Source organism: Pholis gunnellus (genome assembly GCF_910591455.1).
Source record: "Pholis gunnellus genome assembly, chromosome: 15".
Classification (NCBI taxonomy): domain Eukaryota; kingdom Metazoa; phylum Chordata; class Actinopteri; order Perciformes; family Pholidae; genus Pholis; species Pholis gunnellus.
The window spans coordinates 14,605,670-14,624,778 of NC_136542.1; the positions used below are offsets into that span (position 1 = coordinate 14,605,670).

The window sequence follows — 19,109 nt, forward strand, 5'->3', positions numbered from 1 at the left end:
CATCCGGTTTGTGTCAGAGGAGTGTCTGGAATGTAGAACACAAGTCTGGCCATATCACAGAGGTGTGTAATGGAGGAAAATGAGAGAAATACCAAAGGCTAAATATCTGTACTCCACTCCCACTGCAACACGTTTTAACCACATTTCTATCATAACCTCTTCTCCCACACACACACAATATCTCCAATGATTGTTATCCAGGAGTGTGTGTGTGTGTGTGTGTGTGTGTGTGTGTGTGTGTGTCCACTGCATGTATGCTCAGAGGAGGATGTGGTGTGAGGTTGGCTCCTAAATTGCTGAGATAAAATGTATCTAAATCAGGTAGCGTTCAGCCAGGAGTGACCACAAGTGTCCTGTTGTGACCGGTGTCTATAAATCACCAATACATCCACACACACACCTACACACACACAGTAAGCTGTAATGGACAATCTTGGTAAGAAAGGAAAAAAAGATGAAAGGAACGTGTTGTGGCTGGGAAAATACAAGGTTGACCAGTCAACACAGACAAACGAGAGAAATACACACACATAAGTATATGTTTAAGTATGTGCGCGTGACAGAAAAGGGCAAAAAAAAGAAAAAGGAAGTGGAACTCAAAGAGAAACGACCCAAAGAAACAGACAAAACCCATCAACACAAACTCGGTGCGTCGTGCGTGTCCCATCGTTTCTCTATTTTTGTCTCTCTGTGCTTCACAGACGACAGACAGCGCCTTGCTGGTGCTGTTTGGTTGTGTTCTTTTTTTCCCTCTCCCTTCTTTTAGCTGAGCAAATGGTCCCACTGTGCCAGCGCTGATTAGAATCAACTCAAACCAAACAGCAAGACATGTGACTGGAGTCTACAGTCTAGAAACAGAGAGGCTTTGATGTGTAAAGTGACAGATGATGGTGATGGTGATGATGATGATGATGATGATGATGATTTTCTCACAGGCTGGTAGGAGGAGGAGGGGATGGTGGCAGTTGGACGTTCACACACACACACACACACACACACACACACTATATGGATTACACACGTGCTTCTATATGTCAACACATGAAATGTGCTTATTCTGTTATAAGCAGATTCTAACACGATACATTTTCAATGAAAACTAATCTTCTACATTCTTATGAATAAAAAACTCCCACAATAACAAATGATCCTCCTCTCTCTCCTTTCGTTTTTTTTCCAGCTAAACTATCAGACAATTAGTTTTATTATATAAATCTTAAAAATGTCTTGCTAACTATTTTGAATTTGTATTAATTGCTGCGATCACAAAATGACTCATTTCTGGAGGGACATGTTTCCCCCATTTTCTCTTCTGTTGGCCAGAGAGGGGAGAAGGGAAGCGGGAGGCTGCAGTTTCTTCAGTAGTGACCCACAGATATGTTCAGTATAGTGTATAAATATTCAATAGGATATGCTGGCTGTCTAAATACCTTGGAAGTGACTGCTGTTCCCTTGGGACACCTAGCTAGCTTCTGAAAGCCAGGGACACGAGGCAGACAAAGAGGAGAGACCGTATTTATAGAGAAAACACAGGAAGAACAAAAAGAGATGGCTACAAACTGTTCAGCATTGAGCACCATCTGTTTAGTAAGTATATACGTAGTTAAGTGCCATACATTTACTGAAGAGAATACTCAGAGAAATAACACCGGAGATAGAAAGAAAGAGAGAGAGGAAGAAAGAAAGAAAGCGAAAGAGCTCAGAATCCTTCCTGTCAGCAGCTCCACGTGGCTAATTAGCATATGTGAAGGTCAGGGTGGAGGGGTGGGGGGGGTGGGGGGTGGGGGGTTTGGGTGCCACTACAGCGCCTACTACCATGAGACATGGCACCTTGCCAGCCACACACACACACACACACACACACAAACACAGACTATTGACGGGAGGAAACACGATATATTTGTGTGTGTGAGGCCAACAGATCGTAAATACTTATTTTTCAACGCAACATTCGCAAGGCTGCAGCAGGGTGTGATCCGGAGGGAGAGGATTTGAACTACGCTGACATTTGCCAGAGTTCAGATACTGAATCTCCCTCTTTCTCTGTGAACTCAGCCAGGCCCATTCCTCAGAAGTCAGCAGCCCTCCATGTGACTCCCTTCTAACATCGCCCACATTTCTGCATCCCTGGCCTTCCATACTCTCTGCTTACAAAGAGACGACAGCAGCTCAGCAGCAATGCAAGGAGATTGGTGCACATCGTGACATATTCAAATAGGAATGACAGATTAAAGCTTCAATGATATATCACAAAAGAGATCTGAAACGGATGAAATTACACAAATACAATTCAGATTTTTTTTTTTTTTATAAAGGAATGCATTAGACAAATAATTACAAAAGCTCTTTTCTTTTTTCCAGACAGAAAATGTCATAATTGTGGCCATGCTGAAGTTGCGATCACATGATCATTATAGAACTGTCAAGATTCTCTTTGTTTCAGTGTTCAGGCTGCGGAGCCGGCACTAAAGAACATCAACAAATAATATTACATCGCTGAAGGTTTCACTTCTGCAGGTGGCTGTAACTGTGTGGGAAATGAACTATTTATTCACTTCAACTCAGCTGACAGACGATAGAAAGAGAGTTAACAGTTATTGGAAATGTGTTTGCTGTGACAATTCTAACGTTTTTCTTTTGCCATTGATAGAATCGTAGCTGTAAGAGCCATTAGGCTATTTGAGATATAACTGTTGTGCTCTGTATCTAACCCCATGCCAGACCTGCGATAAATCCTGCAAATCCCAGAATGCCTATATAGTTTTCTTACATGGTAGAAAACCACAACTGCTGATTCAGATTAAACAAGGTCGAGAAATGAAATTCAAATGACAATCAAATCAAATCCAAAAAGCCTTGGACTTCTTCATTCATATGGAGAAGTCAGATTCTCCCATATGCACAATTAACTTTCTTCAGCAAAATTGCTTTGGTTTAGATTTTTCAGCTCCCTCCTGACACCGGCAGTTCAGATAAGGCAATGCTGAGAAACAGCTGACACCAAATCATTGCTCGCTCGCAGTAATTAAATCCTTCCTTCAGGGCGTTTACACATCAACCTTTAACTCCAGGGGACGAGTGCAAAGTCAGACCAGGGAAAAAAATAAAATAATAAATACAATTGTTTTATGACGCTATAGCTAATAATACACAAGCTTATGTCCAGTGATTCAACTGGACAGTCTGCTTTTTAAATTCATATTATTTCCAAAAATCTCAATTAATTGGCGTTTTGTGGAAACCGCATGCGGACCGGTCTGCCAATTACCTAAGCAGGCTCTGTGTTTCATCCAAGGAAGATGAAAAACGCTGCACGAGGGCTCTTATCGGACGCAACAGAGCAAATTAAAATTTCACTCTAGTGTTGCTAATCAGCACTGCGCTGGCTAGCCAAGACAGACATGTAAACAAACCAACATAAACAAACGACTGACGGGAAGGATCACAGAGCCAGAGAGATGGAGGGAGAGAGCGAGACATTGTGAGAGGGGCGGGGTTGAAGCTGGGCTGCTTAGTGCTGACGAAGGGGCATTAGCCTTCTCCTGCCTGCACACACACACACACACACACACAGAACATCTAAACACATCCCACAGAGAGAAAACAAAAAGAAGCACCCACACACACACACACACCTGCGTGTCCATTTCCTGACCGGACCCCATGGGCTGTCCGTCCGATGCAGAACATGTACCATAAATTAAATTCCAGCAGCCACAGTCAGGCCCATCACTATGCACAAGGCTCCCTGAGATAGCCGCATAACACAATGTGACATTGATGCATTGCTCCTATTATAGAGTCTTTGTTCGTATCACACTAATAATTCATAAGAGAGAAATGTAAACAGTATGCACTGGAGAGCACTGCGAGCAGGAATCATTTCAAGGTAAGCACATTACCAAGGATGGGAGTGGGTCTAGTCTTTGATATGCATAACTACTGCGCTTTGATTGCAATTCTAAAAAAAACAAAAACAAAGGCAAAACACTGAGCATAATAGTGATAAATTAGTGGAAGCTGTAGATATCCATTCATTTTTGTTTTATTAGGTCAGATTTTAAATGAGTCGCTGCTGCAATTATCTAAGCAACAACACTATTTCCAACTTGCTAGGCCCTCGTTATTATCTGCTAATTACTTTTATTGTTCTGTGTGTGTGTACTGATTAGTGGATAACAGACACAGCCTTGTCACACATATAGGTTGAGACAGAATAGGCCGTTTCATTTACGACGTCAGCCCCAGTCATTAGGATTGCACATACTGCTGTTATATTATAGGTACACGCCGCACATAAGCAAGGAAAAAACACACATTGAGGCAGCAACGGCCTGGATTTAAAGCAGCAGCTGATAAGTGGACAAACCGTCAGACACGCACACAGGCAGAAGGTCACAAACTGAACATCGTTCTGATATTCCTCAATCAAGTAGGCCACAGTCATTTGAAAAACTAGGACGATGTCATTTTGATGAGAGAGCAGGTTCAACACACACCTCTAAATAACATATGTCACGTATCTCTGATGTGTGTGCACGTACACATCACAACACAGCACACAGTGGTGGGGCTCTGTCTTCATTTCGGTGAGTGGCCAGACAAGTGAGTGTGAGGGGGGGGGGGGGGGAGACAGCGGTGTAAATGAGGTGCACTCGTTTCGCTCACAGCTTGCTCCTGAAGTGAGGCAGTGGGGAGGGAAATTGAATTTGAAAGAGGGGAAACTGTGCCAACAGGTGACAGAGGTGTGCTCCGACCAAAAGCACTCTGAAGTGAAGCGCAGTCATATCACGGGGCCAATTTGCAGGCAGTATTATGCACTACACCGCTCGCCTTTTCTCACACAGCCTGTCAGTGCACAGGAGAGCAGTGCCGCCGTTCCAAATATGAATTAAACATAGGGCTTTTGTAGCGTGAATATACTGCTGCTGAAATGTTGGTAGAGTCGAGAAAAAACAGAGTCCCACATGCACTTACTCCTGAAGTGGGAAACTGAAAAAACAAAAAACATTGGCTGTATATAATGTTAAATGTAAGTTCGTTTTTAGGGGTCTGGTTTGTTGGATTTATAAGCACAAACAACCGGAATATGAATAAGGTAATATAGAATATGGCTCTTATGCTGTGACTGATATACTATCTGACTTTCATTTCAGTGTCTTTGAGAAATAGTATATATATATATACACATATATATATACATATATACATACATATATACATTTACATGTAATCATATATATATATACATACATATATATATATACATACATACTGTATATATATATACACATACATATATACACACATGCATATACATTATATACACACATACATACATACATATGTATATACACATATATATGTTCTTAATATCCAATCTGCACATAACAAACAATAATTAGTGAGGAGTGATATATATTGCTGAGGTTTTAGTGACCATTTTATAAGTGCATAATTTGATACAATCAATACCGCTGCAGTACCTCCCACGCTAAAACATTTACTTAATTTCCCCAGCAGCCAACCCAAATTGCCTTTGATTGAAACAATGTAGGCTAATGAACTGCTTTTGTTTTGCGAGAGGCAGACAGTACAAGCTATGCTCAACCACCTCACCCTCCAGTCGTCCAGATGTGCCATCCAGCAGTACGAATAATTTAGTGCATCAAAAACAACCGCAGAATATGGCTCTTCTGAAGAAACGCTGCGTTGTTTTACGGCAGAGTTCTGAACTGGCAGTGACTCCCTCCACTGGCTGTATAGGTCTGCACGCTATGGACACATCAGTGTTTCAGCACAGGGTTTAGGGACACCCAGGGATCCTTGAGTGCAGTGCCCAAAGACAGAGGGAGGAATAGTTGAATAATTAGTAACACTTTCTTCTCTCCCTCAGATGTTACCACTGAGGTGCCCTCAAGCAAGGCATTCAACCACGAGCTGCAGCAGTGGCCAACAGAAGTGAGCTTGCAGGGGTTGTTGTGTAAGACTGTGGTTGTGTGTTTTCAGAAAAAGTGAGTGTTTCCTTATACTTCAAAATATCAATGCACAAAGGATTTTATAATGTATTAAGATCACATGCATTTCTCCAAATTGAGCTTGAAATGATACATTCATATCAAATGGAACAAACAAAACTGGACAATCCTCAACAAGAAATTGAAGATTATAAAGATAATCATGAGGACACATGAACAATTTCCTTTTTGTTTTGTTTTTTTGATTCGACATTGCAGTGTTTTTGTACGTCTTTTCAGGGTGGAAAAATTATGAGAATAATTATCTGGAGAAAGGTAAACCTTTATAAAGGTTCAATTATTGTGTTGGACGGCCCCTAATTCTGGAGTATTCCCATAAGACATAAATGCAGCATCACTAAAGCGCCAAGGATCCCTGCAAGAATCCTCCTTTTTTTTTTTCTGAGTGCAGTCTGCCCAGCGGGGCCACAGGGAGCCAATCAGATGGCAGACTGGGTGTCAACTGTGAGCTGGGAGTACGGCGAGCTTTAAGCCAGTTTACCTCCACTATTCAAATCCCGGGCTGCATGAGAATAAACGAGGCGCACAGAAGCGCTCCATGCTCGCTACGGAGCGCGCGGAGAGGCACAGACGGTCCTCGCACGCCCGCGGTGTCCTTTTGATTTTCGGTTGAGAAAATTAAGATATGAGAATTACACAACGTTGGTATTCATGAAGCTCGTTCATATACATTTTCTATAGGAATATGTGTGCTACTTTGTTCGACGAGCGCCTTGAACACAACACGTCCTAAACAGGGCGTTTCGCAACGTGTCTGACACCACGTCGACAGAGAGGTGAATCTGCCCAACGTTAATGTTGCTTTTTATTCTCCCGGATCAAAATGCAATAATATGGAGAGTGTGACCTATAATAATGTGAGGATAGAAGCACGGCGTCTGATTTAGCGTATCAATTATGGAATAGGCTCAATAAATAGCCTAATAAGTCAGGATGAATTTTTTAGAAATGTATTTTACTTTAAGGTTTTATTCCCTTATTCTGTCACGTTAAAGCTCGTACAGGTCTAACACAATTGCACTAGTCAGAATTACGCACATAATGGCCTTTCTTTTACATAAAAGCACCGTGCCAAAAAAAAATATAGGTGATTTTCGTATAGGCCCTTATTCACTTACATTCAACATGTACATACAACATTCTCGTCCACACATGATGGCCCTTGACCGAGACACGGAGTGTAGCCTACTTGTGGTCAACACACACACACACACACACACACACACACACACACACACCTGGTAACAATGCAAAAATAATGAGTGTCACACCAGCGATGAGACCCCAAGTTCACCGATGCACACCGGCTGACTGCGAAGTTTCCTAAACTCACCTGTGTCCTGCTGAGGCCTTGCCCTCCGTTGCCTGGGCTCATTGAATGGGGGTGGTTTCTTTGCTGCCCTCCCCAGCCGTGGGCCGAGCTGGCTCCATACTGGGGGCCCACGTCTTTCCCCAGGCCCATGCCGGCCTGCTGTTGCGCCGTGGGGCCGCTGTAGTCTTGATATGCACCGCCATAGCCCCGCATCATGGGGCTCGGGGACGTCAGCAGTTGGTTGAGTGTCGGGGTGGCCCCTGACGGATGCTGCTGCTGCTGAGTTTGTCCTGGGAACCTCTGAAAGCCACCCGAAGCCGCAGCCAGGGGAGACTTGCCGTGGCTCGCCGAGGAGTTGCTGCCCATCATCATGTTCCCGGGTTGCCGGCACCCAGAGGGGCCCATCATCCCGTAGGCCCCGCCGCCGTAGCCCGCCCGGTACGCCGGGTACTGATTGTACTGGCTGTTGTGGTACCCTGCTTCGTGGGAGTTCTCCATGCTGTTATGTGCCGAGGAGTGCGTTATCCCCATCCCAGTGCTTTGCTGCTGCTGTCCGCCATGTTGCTCATAACATTGCCTCGAAGTGTAATAGTTGTTATTAAACTCAGAGTTGTTACTAGTTGGCCCCAAGTTAGAGTGTTCATACCTGGTACCCATCATCCTCTCCGCGGGTTTACAGGTGAGCTCCCCCTCACCTTTTCCTGGCATGTGCTGCTGCTGTGGCTCCCCCTGGCCCCCCAACAGGTTCTCTTTGCCGCCGTGGTGCTGGTGCTCCATAGCCCTGTCCCCACGGGGCCCCTGGCCGTTGTTATTGGCGGTGTTGTTACTTTGGATCTGCCGCTGCTGATGTGGCGCAAATTGGCCGAATTGCGGCGGCTGCTGCTGCTGCTGCTGCTGCTGCTGCGGCGGCGGCGGCGGCGGCTGAGACTGAGGGGGATCTCCGCTCCCCGCACATTTCAGCTTGTGGTTCGCGATCAAACCCGTTTCCATCGAGGAAGTGGTTGAATTAGTCGAAGCCGAGGCGGACGTGAGGTTATTCCCATCCTTCTCGTGGCCGTCCGAAGCGTTGTGAGTCGTGGAAGTTGAATGAACCATGTTGAGCTCGTTTCGGCGGTGATGGTCTACATTATTCAGAGTCCCATCTCCGGCACCCAGCATAGGTCCAGTCCGCTGTACGGTCCCTCCTCCTCCTCCCGATTTCCCCGAATTAAGCTCCGGACCCAAACCGCTGGATAATTTCTTATTTTTGTTATTAGTTCTGGTCGGAGCCGATGCAACTTGCGCAGCCATGGTCACTCCAACATCTCAGCGCGCAGTGACAGCGAGCCCCGACCAGCCGTGCACGCAGAGAAATAACACGAAAGAGGGAAGGAAAAGCGCAAGCAGTGAGGAGAAAAAAAAAATATTCAGTGGAAAAGCAAGCTCTGTTCTTGCGCCGGTGTTGCTGTGGTGAAATGTGTTCCGTCAGTGAGGCTTCATGTTGAAAGTTTCTCTGCCAGGTTTAAACGAAACTTTTTTTTCCTTCCCCCCTCCGCCTCTCCTCCATCCCGGTTCTCGGTAATATGTAGCAGCGTCTCCCGGAGCCCTTGTGGCCCAGCATGGCATGAGAGAGAGCGGGCTCTACAAGCTTATCCACCTCCAGGGCTCTGGCGCGCCTCACATGGAAAATCCGGACTGGAGTAGCGAGTCATTACAGACGCCGCATTCGGATGTTTCTGTGTTTTACGTTGCTTTGGGGGAAAAAAATTGCAAATTGCATTGATGGTGGCAATATTTTCACATGAGACACATTTCCATACTGTCATTAGAATATCTAGGTATCTTTCAATAATTGCACATCAGACGGTCAACACGGAACGGCTCCTTCCCTTGAGTTTAAAGAGCATATATTACTTTTAAAACAACCAATAACGGTTGACAGATCGGGAATTTCCTATTTACGCAGGGGCATTGCTGCTCCAGTCCACACGGATCCTTCAAATAAGCACACCAGCAGATGTTAAGTTTGCCCGAGTGAGTTTCTACGCAATTATCCAGATCAGATTTTCCCTCTTCCCAGCCTCTCATGTCCCTCGGCTCAAGCCAGTTCTCTGCAGCTCTGACAGGAGTCGGACACGCAACCACAAGCTGTGCGCAATAATGTTGCCATCGGAATAAGAATGTAATCACACTTTATAGCGGCTATGGTGTTGTAATATCTGCACCACAGAGTTTTATCCCCTATACGCGCTCCAATCACTTATTTTCAGCCTGAAAAAAAAGGAGTAATGCTCCCCTTCAACGAATTCACCATATAGCTATCGTGTAATAAGTGGGGAAACCATGAACATATCACAAATTATGAACTGTATAATATACGGGACTATTTGGTGTGATAGCAGCTATAATAAATGCCATTCAGTACGATTAGGTCACTTAAAACTCACTCCGTAGGAATGTAATATGAATATTATGAATATTAAAGCCATTCTTCATTAGGGTCTCATTTGAATAAAAGGCTACATACTTTAATTTCCTCCATTTGATTTACTTTGTAAGAGAGGAGCCAGTCTGAAATGATAATGAAATTAAAAAAAAAATATCAACCCCAGGCTGCAGTGTAGGACCACACAAAACCAAAGTCTACAAGATATGCTATCCCTATCCCATCAGTGGTATTCAAACATGAATGTAAAATTGTGCTTAGTAAAGAAGCTGGGGTGTCTGTTGGGACTTGAGTGAGCAGAGGGTCCGCTTTGATGAGATCAGATGCATTTGATCAACAGAGGGAGCTGTGGATGAAAGAGGGGTGGAGGGGAGGGGAGAGCGGAGGGGTGGGAAGAGAAGGATTTGGGGATGAGAGTTTGTGCTGAGGATGGCCATGATAATGAAGATGACTGGTGGCGGCGGGGAACAAATGTGGCGATGACAACCAAGATGCCATTGGTGGAGGTGACGATGACCATAGTAATGGTGCTGACTAGGTAGAGACCATCGCCGTTCTCCAGCCCATAATTGTTGCTGCAGGTCACATATTGGTGAAAGGAGGAGGCACAATTCACTCTGCTGTATATTGTGTACAGTGTAAGATAATTCACCATGAAGCCATGTCCATGACAATGGTAAGACCCCTGCTGGAGACACAGTGTTAGTACAAGTTAGAGCCCAAAAAAAGAATAATAAATGTATAAAACTACAAGCAGAAGCACACCTTATGTTGCAGAAGGCCAGGAATGAGTGACAGGGTAGGACGGCCTTATACAAAAATATGAACTTAACTACATGAAGGAAAAAAATAAATGTTATTACAACAAGAGGATTAATCTCACTTTTCCAAGAAGCTCAATCATAGGAGAATAAAAGCGAGTGACATCCCCAGAAACCTCTCCCAGCCGTTTTCCTTTATGAGCCCATATGGCAGAGAATAAAAGCTATAACGCTGTTATGGTCCGACAAAGTCTCCATGGTGCTCACCATTCAGTATACTCAGGCCCAGCCTATAGCGTCAACAAGACCAGATGGCTATTTATCTATAGGACACCCCGAGAAGACATCACGTTTACACCCTCTGTGTATGAGTGCGAGAGAGAGAGAGAGAGAGAGAGAGAGAAATGTGTAGGTGACAGAAAATAACTGCTGTTGGTCTGTGTGTGTGCGTAGACAAAACAATATCTCCATAAATGATCGGGCATGTCTTCATGTGGGAGCTTCATCATTGCTTATGTGCACCTTTTCTGATGAGAACAAGCCTCATCCACACCCTTCCTGCTCTCTGTACTTTGTGCATATGATGATTCCGGCTCCCATCAGTGTCCCAGATCAAAGCCTCAGCTCTGATTTCATCTAGAGCAACACTAAGGCTGACAGTGAGGGGACCTGGAGCATTAGCATATTCTATGATGGCGCCGGGCTTTTCAAGCCGTTGCCTCGGCTGCAGCTCTGGGTGTGCGCTGTGGCTTTGCAACTCTAATTTTCCTCCCTCGCTCATTAAAAAAAGCCCACTGTTCTCCTATTAATTCGCAGACACACTGATCTGTTTGAATGGCGAGGATGGGTGTGTGTGTGTGTGTGTGTGCGCGCAGGGAGGAGGGAGGTGGAGGAGGGCAATGGCTCAGCGCATTTGCATTTATGTTTAATTTATAACCTTCAGGGGCCCCCTGATGCAGCAAGATTGAAACAATAACTCCAGACAAACACGGGAAGAGAGGAGGAGGAGCCGGAGGTAGGTGGATGGAATTAAAAATATACAGATCTGGGATCGTATGTGCTTTGCATATATGTGTAAGATGTGTGTGTGTGTGTGTGGGTGCTGTTGTGTGCGCAGCCATGTGCATGCATTTTTGTATTCGTTCGTGCATCTGCATCAAGGTGCATCTGAAACTCTCTCACACAAACACACAAACACACACACACACAGAGAGAAAGGCAGAGGTCTCCAATCCGCGGGGGGATAACATGCCACGGTGAGTGTCTGTCAGGAGGAGAGCTGGAGTCTGTTCCGGGGGAGTCTGCAGGGATCTCCCCCCAGCAGCACAGAACAGAAGAGCACAGCACAGCAGACAGCAGCAGACAGCAGCAGCAGCAGCAGCACAAGCCTGGCCAAGCACAGAAAGTGGGTCAGACCAAAACACACACAAACACACACACACACACACACACACACAAGCACACTCAGCTACACTCACACACAGCTTCGACGGATGCAGCCCCGGTGTCACACTGTGGGTGTGTTTGGAAGAAAAAGAGAGAATGGGCGTGCAGGGAGAAAATGCATCGTGGATGGTTTGTGTACGTGAGACTGAGTATATTTTGCATTAGTAATGTTGAAGGGGGGGGGGGGGGGGGGCTTGTTTAAAATGAGGGGTGGATGGCTAAGGAGGAGGAGAAGGAGGGTGTAGCTGAGACAAAAAGCCAGCCAGCCATTGTGAGCACACCCTATGGAAGTGCATCAAATTGATCCATAGTCTTTTCATTTCAGGCTTGGGTAAATAACAGCATTTGAATTGATCAGTCTGCAAATCCAAGCAACGATGGGCTTTGGACCATGCGGTTTGTGCGTGTACGTGTGTGTGTGTGTGTGTGTGTGTGTGTGTGTGTGTGTGTGTGTGTGTGGCTGCTAAGAAAACACATCTCTTATTCCTTTCTGCTCCTTGCGGAGTCGAGGGCCTCACCAGAGCCCTACAAACGGCTATGATGGATAAAATGTTTTCAACAACACTTGAGAAGAGTGGATGCTATTGTGTCCGCCTGTACGCTGAAACATAGAATCACAGAATTCCCAGGACGCCGCATGCTCTATTTATGTGTTATGAAAAACATGACTCAAAAGAAAAACGGAAAACAGCTATGCTCTACTTTCACTGTCAGCTATCATGTGAAGTGTGAAGAGGAGGCAGCGGATGAGAGGGAGATGCAGACGGGGAGAGGAGAGCAGAGGAGAGTGATTTTCTTCATCCACAGATCCTATTTTGGAGGTGACAGGGGACTTGGCTCTCAGGAACCCCCCCCCCCCCCCCACCTCCATCCCCTCCTCCCCCTCTGATGCCTGTCACTGCTCCTCTCTTTCCCTCCCTCCCCTTCTCCTGACTGGAGGAGTGTGTGAAGTGTCCCCCGAGAGGCACCGACTCAAAGACGGTATTTACAAGATCCACACTGAGCCCACTTTTAACTGCCTGTGAAGAACTTCTCCCGCCGCCTTTGATGTGCAAACCTAATGGGGAAGAGCTCGCCGGCAGTCATTGCATATGTTAGCGCAGGCAACGTGAGCTAATCCGCTAGCATTGCAAGGTAGACTTCATGCTGCTTGTAGTAAGTGAACACTTCCGATGCTGTATGGCTTTGGTGCATTGCTGCCGCTGGAAAAGTCCCGAGTGGCAATAGAAGCTGACGCGATGCATCAACTGTTACAGCAACTTAGTGGCAACAGCGGCAGCAAAAGACGAGAACTTTGCTCATTTCTCTGGGTGGACTTAGCATATTCAAGAGTCGATGTAGAAGCCTGTTGATGTGACCATGAAGGATGTGGTAAAAACTCCATACGATGTGCAAAATATAAAAGCAATGACATGATTACCTGTCCTGTTAATTGTAAAAGTACATCAGCAGATCCTATACCCAGTCTTTACCGGGATTCTTTTTTTATTTTAAGTGGTGCAATAAATCAGAGAGCTTTTTGATTCCCCTGCCACTTGACATTTCCACCCAGATGGGATGACTAACATCAACAAAGAAGTCAGCAGAGCGAGCTCTCCCACATCGGAAAAACCCCCCCGCCACAGACTTGAAGTCTGTTTTAAAGCAGCTTTCTTTGTTCTGCTTTCTGGCGTAAATGTTCTTGAGGAAAGAGAACTGAAGCATCATAGCAACTGGCGCCCCCTGCCTTCTGTCAATTGAAAGGTCAAAGGTCAGATTAGGGCACTTCCTCAGTTAAACCACAAACTCACACACGCACACACACACACACACACACATTACATCGGAGGTAAAACACTGACACTCCGTCCAACTTGGTTTTATCTTTCACAGCGGCACGAAAAAAAAGGAAGGCTTTCATAAAAAAACAGAAGCATTTGGAACGATTTTGAATTAGGCTAATTAGGTTTGTGTTTTGTTTGTTGTTCAGGAGGCATGATCAAAGTGATATTTCACCAATTTGTGTCAGCTCCGGAGGAGAGGAGGAAGAGTTAGGAGAATGCTGCCTATTAATCTCCACAGGTTCAGCGTGCTGTGCGTTAGGGACAGTAATCAAAACAAGAGAATTATGAATAATGAAAAGTGTTGATCAGATATGAAACAAAACAGTAGATTTGTGCTTTGTTAGTGGCTTATTAGTAAGAGGACTCTGTGGTATTTCCATATTTTCCCGTTTTCCGGCTCTTTAAAGTGAGGGGGGGGGTTCAAATTCAATGTATGCTCAATCCTCCCTGCTCAGCCTGAGTGTAAGAAAAATCAAAGGGATGTGGATGACTTGACCCGGGAGCTCAGAGTCTGAGAGCAACTGGCTGTTTTGATCTTATCTAATATTTATGAATAACTTCCTTGATATTTCCTTCGCTCCATGAAGCCGTCCGCTTTTACAGTGTTACACAATGATGTCTTAGAGGGGCGATGACGGAGATCAAACGGGGACTGGGCTCAGAATACAGAGCGCTCTCTCTCTCTCTCTCTCTCTCTCTCTCTCTCTCTCTCTCTCTCTCCGTAGCCTGAGAGGAAACTCAGCAGCAAGCTATCTAACGCTGTGTGATTGAAATACAAGCTCCACTAGGCTGCAGCGTGCAGTGTGATGATATTTGTATTTGCGCCTCTGTCAAAGGAATATGGGCACGGAGAGGGAAAAAAACGCCGTCACTGCTTGAGCATAGTGTGTCTGTGTTGCTACTTGTGATTGCACCCGTTGCATCTTTGCATTGTGTAGAGTGTGTTTTTTGCTGCAACGGAGATGATTCCACAATCCTGCCTAGGCACGGCTTTCACAGAGCCACTCGCCACAGAACCGTTCGGGGCTGTTTGGATCAGTAATGGCCTTAGATGCTTCTCACTATCTCTTCACAAAAGTCAAGTGTTCTCAACATGTTATTTGCCCAAAGTGGCCCTGTTCCAAGGCACTATTGTGAGCCTAATGGGGGCTAGACGACACTAAGACTCTAATTATGGACACCAACGATCAGCCGTGATAATATTGCAAGCAAAGTGGGTAATTTGTGGCTGTTGTGTTGAAGGGTTGAGGGGAGGCGAAGAAAGGGGGGGAGGGGGGGTGAAGGGAGGTGGGGAAGTTGTTTTCTTGTGTCATCGCCCCGTCGTCCGTCACCCTAATCATTCCCCCAGAGCAGAGAGCCAAGATGTGAGCACAGCAGGAGAATATTAATGGACTGTGTGACATTACGGTTCCCGCCCATTCAAAAGGAATGTTCTATTACATTATGGGCCATCAACAGGTGATTTCTCACCACTCACTAGGCTCCATCGAGGTATACTCCTATTTCATAAAGTGCCTGCACGGCACAGCTCGAGTGCCTATTCGTCTTATTTAATAAAGATATTACACATACAGTTGACTCGTGCTTATAGATCAATGGCTTGTTTGCCACTAAGCTTGCTGCCTAGCTTTCCTCAGATCTACCTGAAAGATTATCCAATACAAATTGACTGAGAGTCAACATTTGATTGAATGGATTTTTGCGTACAAAACCAAAAAGGGTGGAGCAATAACAAGTCATCTCTGCATCATGGCACTTTCTGGTAACATAATTACCACAGCAACAGCTACTGTGAGTGGTTGGACAAAGCTTTGGCCTTTAGCTTGAGCGAGGCCCGAGGTAAACCGCTTATCACGATCAATACAGTGCAGTGCCAGAATTGGCAAGACAGAACACCGAGGCAACTCAGCAAGCCTGTGCCTATTCTGTCAACACCCCAAATCAAAGCCCCTCTCCCTTGAGTGATCTGTCCAAACAATTAAAATGGAACCTCTTTGTAGCATCACACTTAACATGTCAGACAGGGAAATGAAAGGAGCCCCGTGTGTTGGAGCCGCACGCCGCGACGCCTCCCGTGACAAGCCCCATGGAGAGAGCGGCCCGCCACAGGAATGACGGCACTGTTCAAATTTTAAATATGTTTTGACACAGAATCAAAAGTTGCTCACCATTATGGGGGGGGGGGGAGATCCCCGGTTTTCTGTGTGATCACTTATTAGACCCCTAGGTGAACGAGGCAGAAATACTGACACCTGAATATTCTCTTTGCACTTTCTTTGACATTTTCTTTTTTTTCTCTTTCTTTTTTAGCAGATCTGGGAATCATTTCACATTGTGAGATATCATTTCATAGTAAGATTGAAGCTCTGATCTCTCCACATCTGAGGCTCACGAAAAAGCCCTCAGCGATCAATGAGGATTCCTGCGTGAGTTGCTGGGTTTTTATCTGCCTCACATTCTCCCTTCTGGTGTCCAAAGCTAGGTTTGCTGCCGTTCCATTTCTGATTATAGTAGTATAGAAGATGTGACAGCTTTGCTGTTGCAGCTCTGACAGCAATATTTCTAACAATCCTGAAAACACACTGAACTCCAATAACCAAGATTTGTGTGTCTGTTTGAAAGCTGATTGGCTTGATGAATTTGATCCCTGAAGTACGCTGATTGGACAAGAACTAATCAGGCGACCAATCCCATCAATCAAAATAGCTGCCATCTGACATCTTTTTTGTCATATGACAATGCCGTTGTGTGGCGAATAATACATTTTCCTTTCACATTAATAAGCTTGAGTGGCTTTAAAACATAATGGAAAGCAAGACTATTTCATGGGCTTTCACTGTACTATATACATAATCCTGAAGATGAAATTCCTAATCTTCTACCAAACAGGGGAGAGGTTTTTTAAAGCAAGACCCCAATTATGCCCAGCCACAAATTAGCATGTTTAATGCAGCAAAATGTTTTAATAAAGAATAAAAGCAAGGCAGCCGAAAACAAAAGCCAACTGGGTAATAAGATTATCTCTGCCAGGCGCCCAGTGCACATTATTGTAGTTCACACAAATGGAAGAGATTATAAGTCACATTCAAAACAACCTAATCCGTGAAAGACTCCCGATATGATTACTTTCTATTACGTTTGGTGACTGAGTGCGATGGATTTATCTGGAATCCTGAGGAGTCTTTAAAGTACGGTTGGACATAAAGGCAAAGAGCCAGTTGAAGATTAGTTGAATCCATCGGTGATAAGCTTCAACAGTTTGGCCACAAACAGAGAGACACATGATGATGGAATAAACATTCGACAGCTATAGATTATCCCTGCAGATCAGAAATTTACATAAAGTATCAAAGGCGTTCCAAAATACCCAAATTGATTTAAATTTCCATCGAGAAATTGTTTCGATTTTGAGGTTTTAAGCAGCTGACTCAATGACTCAATGCCACCTTAAGTGCTGTTTAGCGTGTTACATTGTTCTACGGCATTGTTGTAGGTGTCCCTCTGCTGCGTCCCATCTCTCTTGGGCCGATTACAGCCTCCTTCATCCTCCTTCATCCCTGACCTCCCCTTAGTTCCTGACAAGGTCAAACATCTCCCATTAGGGGAAACCAGGCTTCGCCAAGTCGCCAAGTATCCAAGTCGTACATCGTGAAGGTCAGGGGCTGCATAATGAACTGGAAAATGTCAGTGATATTACTCCACATTTAAATAGCGGATTTTCCGCCACCAGGAACAAGGGTGATATTTACCCTTTTTCCTGCGCAGGCCCGGAGCAAAGAGTCCTCTTAATCCAGCTCGGGGTGTGAAATTGAGTCGTATGTGTGAGGGAATGTGATTTCCTGGTTCCAGAGATGAGTGAGTCTGCTATGTCATACCACACTACAACCAGGTCTTCTTCACCAGGGCAGAAACATGTGGAGGAAAAAAGAATACCTTCTTCCCTGTGCATTGGTGGTGCCTACAGCGGCAGAAAATCACCTGCCGGATACTAAAAACCTGAAAGGATGGCAATGAAGATAAGAGGGAAACAAAACAGCTAAATAAGATAACAATTGCGTGATTGACTGTCTTCTAATGCCAAAATATATGCCCACTGAAGTGACGGAGCAATTACTAATTATTAGTCTGATTATTCACATTTCCCGGCACATTCACACACCGACAGGAATGTCAACGGCTGCATAAATTAGCGTGAGAATAAAACAAGAGAGGCGACAGGGCTGAGATGACAAAAGGGCATCCAAAGGAGAATGTTAATAATGATTCCTCTAAAACAATTTCCATTAATTTTCAGCCATCTCGCCGGGGAGTAATATCTACATGCCTGAGGCAGGTTTAAATTGCATAGTCTGCCTGAGAAAAGAGACAAAGACTCCCCAGTGTCCAGCTGCTCTCATCAGAACAGGAAGACTCTGGGAACACCCAGGAGACCGCGCCACAATAGCGAAAGGTAAGCTATTAGCACAGCATCCATCCAGGAGAGAGACTGGATACTCATTGTTTCGAATGATGCTGTGCAACAACACACATGAGACATGAGCACGCCGATGCTGGATTTCCTGGGTTTTCCTTCACTTCACGTTGAGACTCATCGCCTCAGGTGGACGGTACCGCCAGATTCTAGCTCGGTCTGTGCCGCCTGCTGCATAGCTAACAGAGAATGTCAAAGGTAGGACGTGAATAATACAATCATTTCATATTCTGACTCCCTGCCAGGGAATATGTCACTTGGACACCGGGTCACATACCCAGTCGGCGTGTGAAGGCAGAGATGGGGCCGCGAGCTTTGGGGAGAGCAGAGGGAAGGCAGCCAGCTAATGTCACACACACACACACATACCAGCATCGGGGATCTTCTCCATCCCCCTCCCTCCCGTCTCCCCCCTTAAAGTTATTCCGCGGCCGAGCTGGCATCTCGCCTCTCTTCACGACCAACGCGAGCCCGCTTTTGCTCGGTGACACCGGGCAAGTCTCCTGGGTATGGGCACACCTGGCAGACTGTCAGCGGGCACAGGTTTTAAGAGAGGGCAAAGAGGGTAAGACAGGGAGGGGCTGGTACTCTGGGATATCTTCAGGCAAGAGATGACAGTGTTTAATACACACACACTACAGCGCTTTGGAGAGCAAGTGAGCTGTCTCCACTTGCCTTTTCATTAAGTTTACAGACAAATAACAAATATAGATATTGACAGAAACTGGAAACACTTTATCAGTGTTCAAATTACACTGTGGCCTTTTTATTTTTGGGAGGCTGAGACTCTTCTCTTTTCACGCAATGATTACACATAGGCATACCTGTACAAA

The 19,109-nt window shown here is 45.3% G+C and overlaps 1 protein-coding gene across 5 annotated transcripts in view; it reads right to left on the minus strand.

Moving 5' to 3' along the window:
• Window positions 1–8,889, minus strand: part of arid1b (AT-rich interactive domain 1B) — a 161,784-nt gene extending 152,895 nt beyond the window's left edge. For all 5 annotated transcript variants that reach the window (XM_079174873.1, XM_079174872.1, XM_079174871.1 and 2 more), the window contains exon 1: window positions 7,372–8,889. In XM_079174873.1, the coding sequence (XP_079030999.1) occupies window positions 7,372–8,640 (1,269 nt within the window). In that variant the 5' untranslated portion in view covers window positions 8,641–8,889. The remainder of the gene's footprint in view (window positions 1–7,371) is intronic.
• Window positions 8,890–19,109: the final 10,220 nt, after the last annotated feature.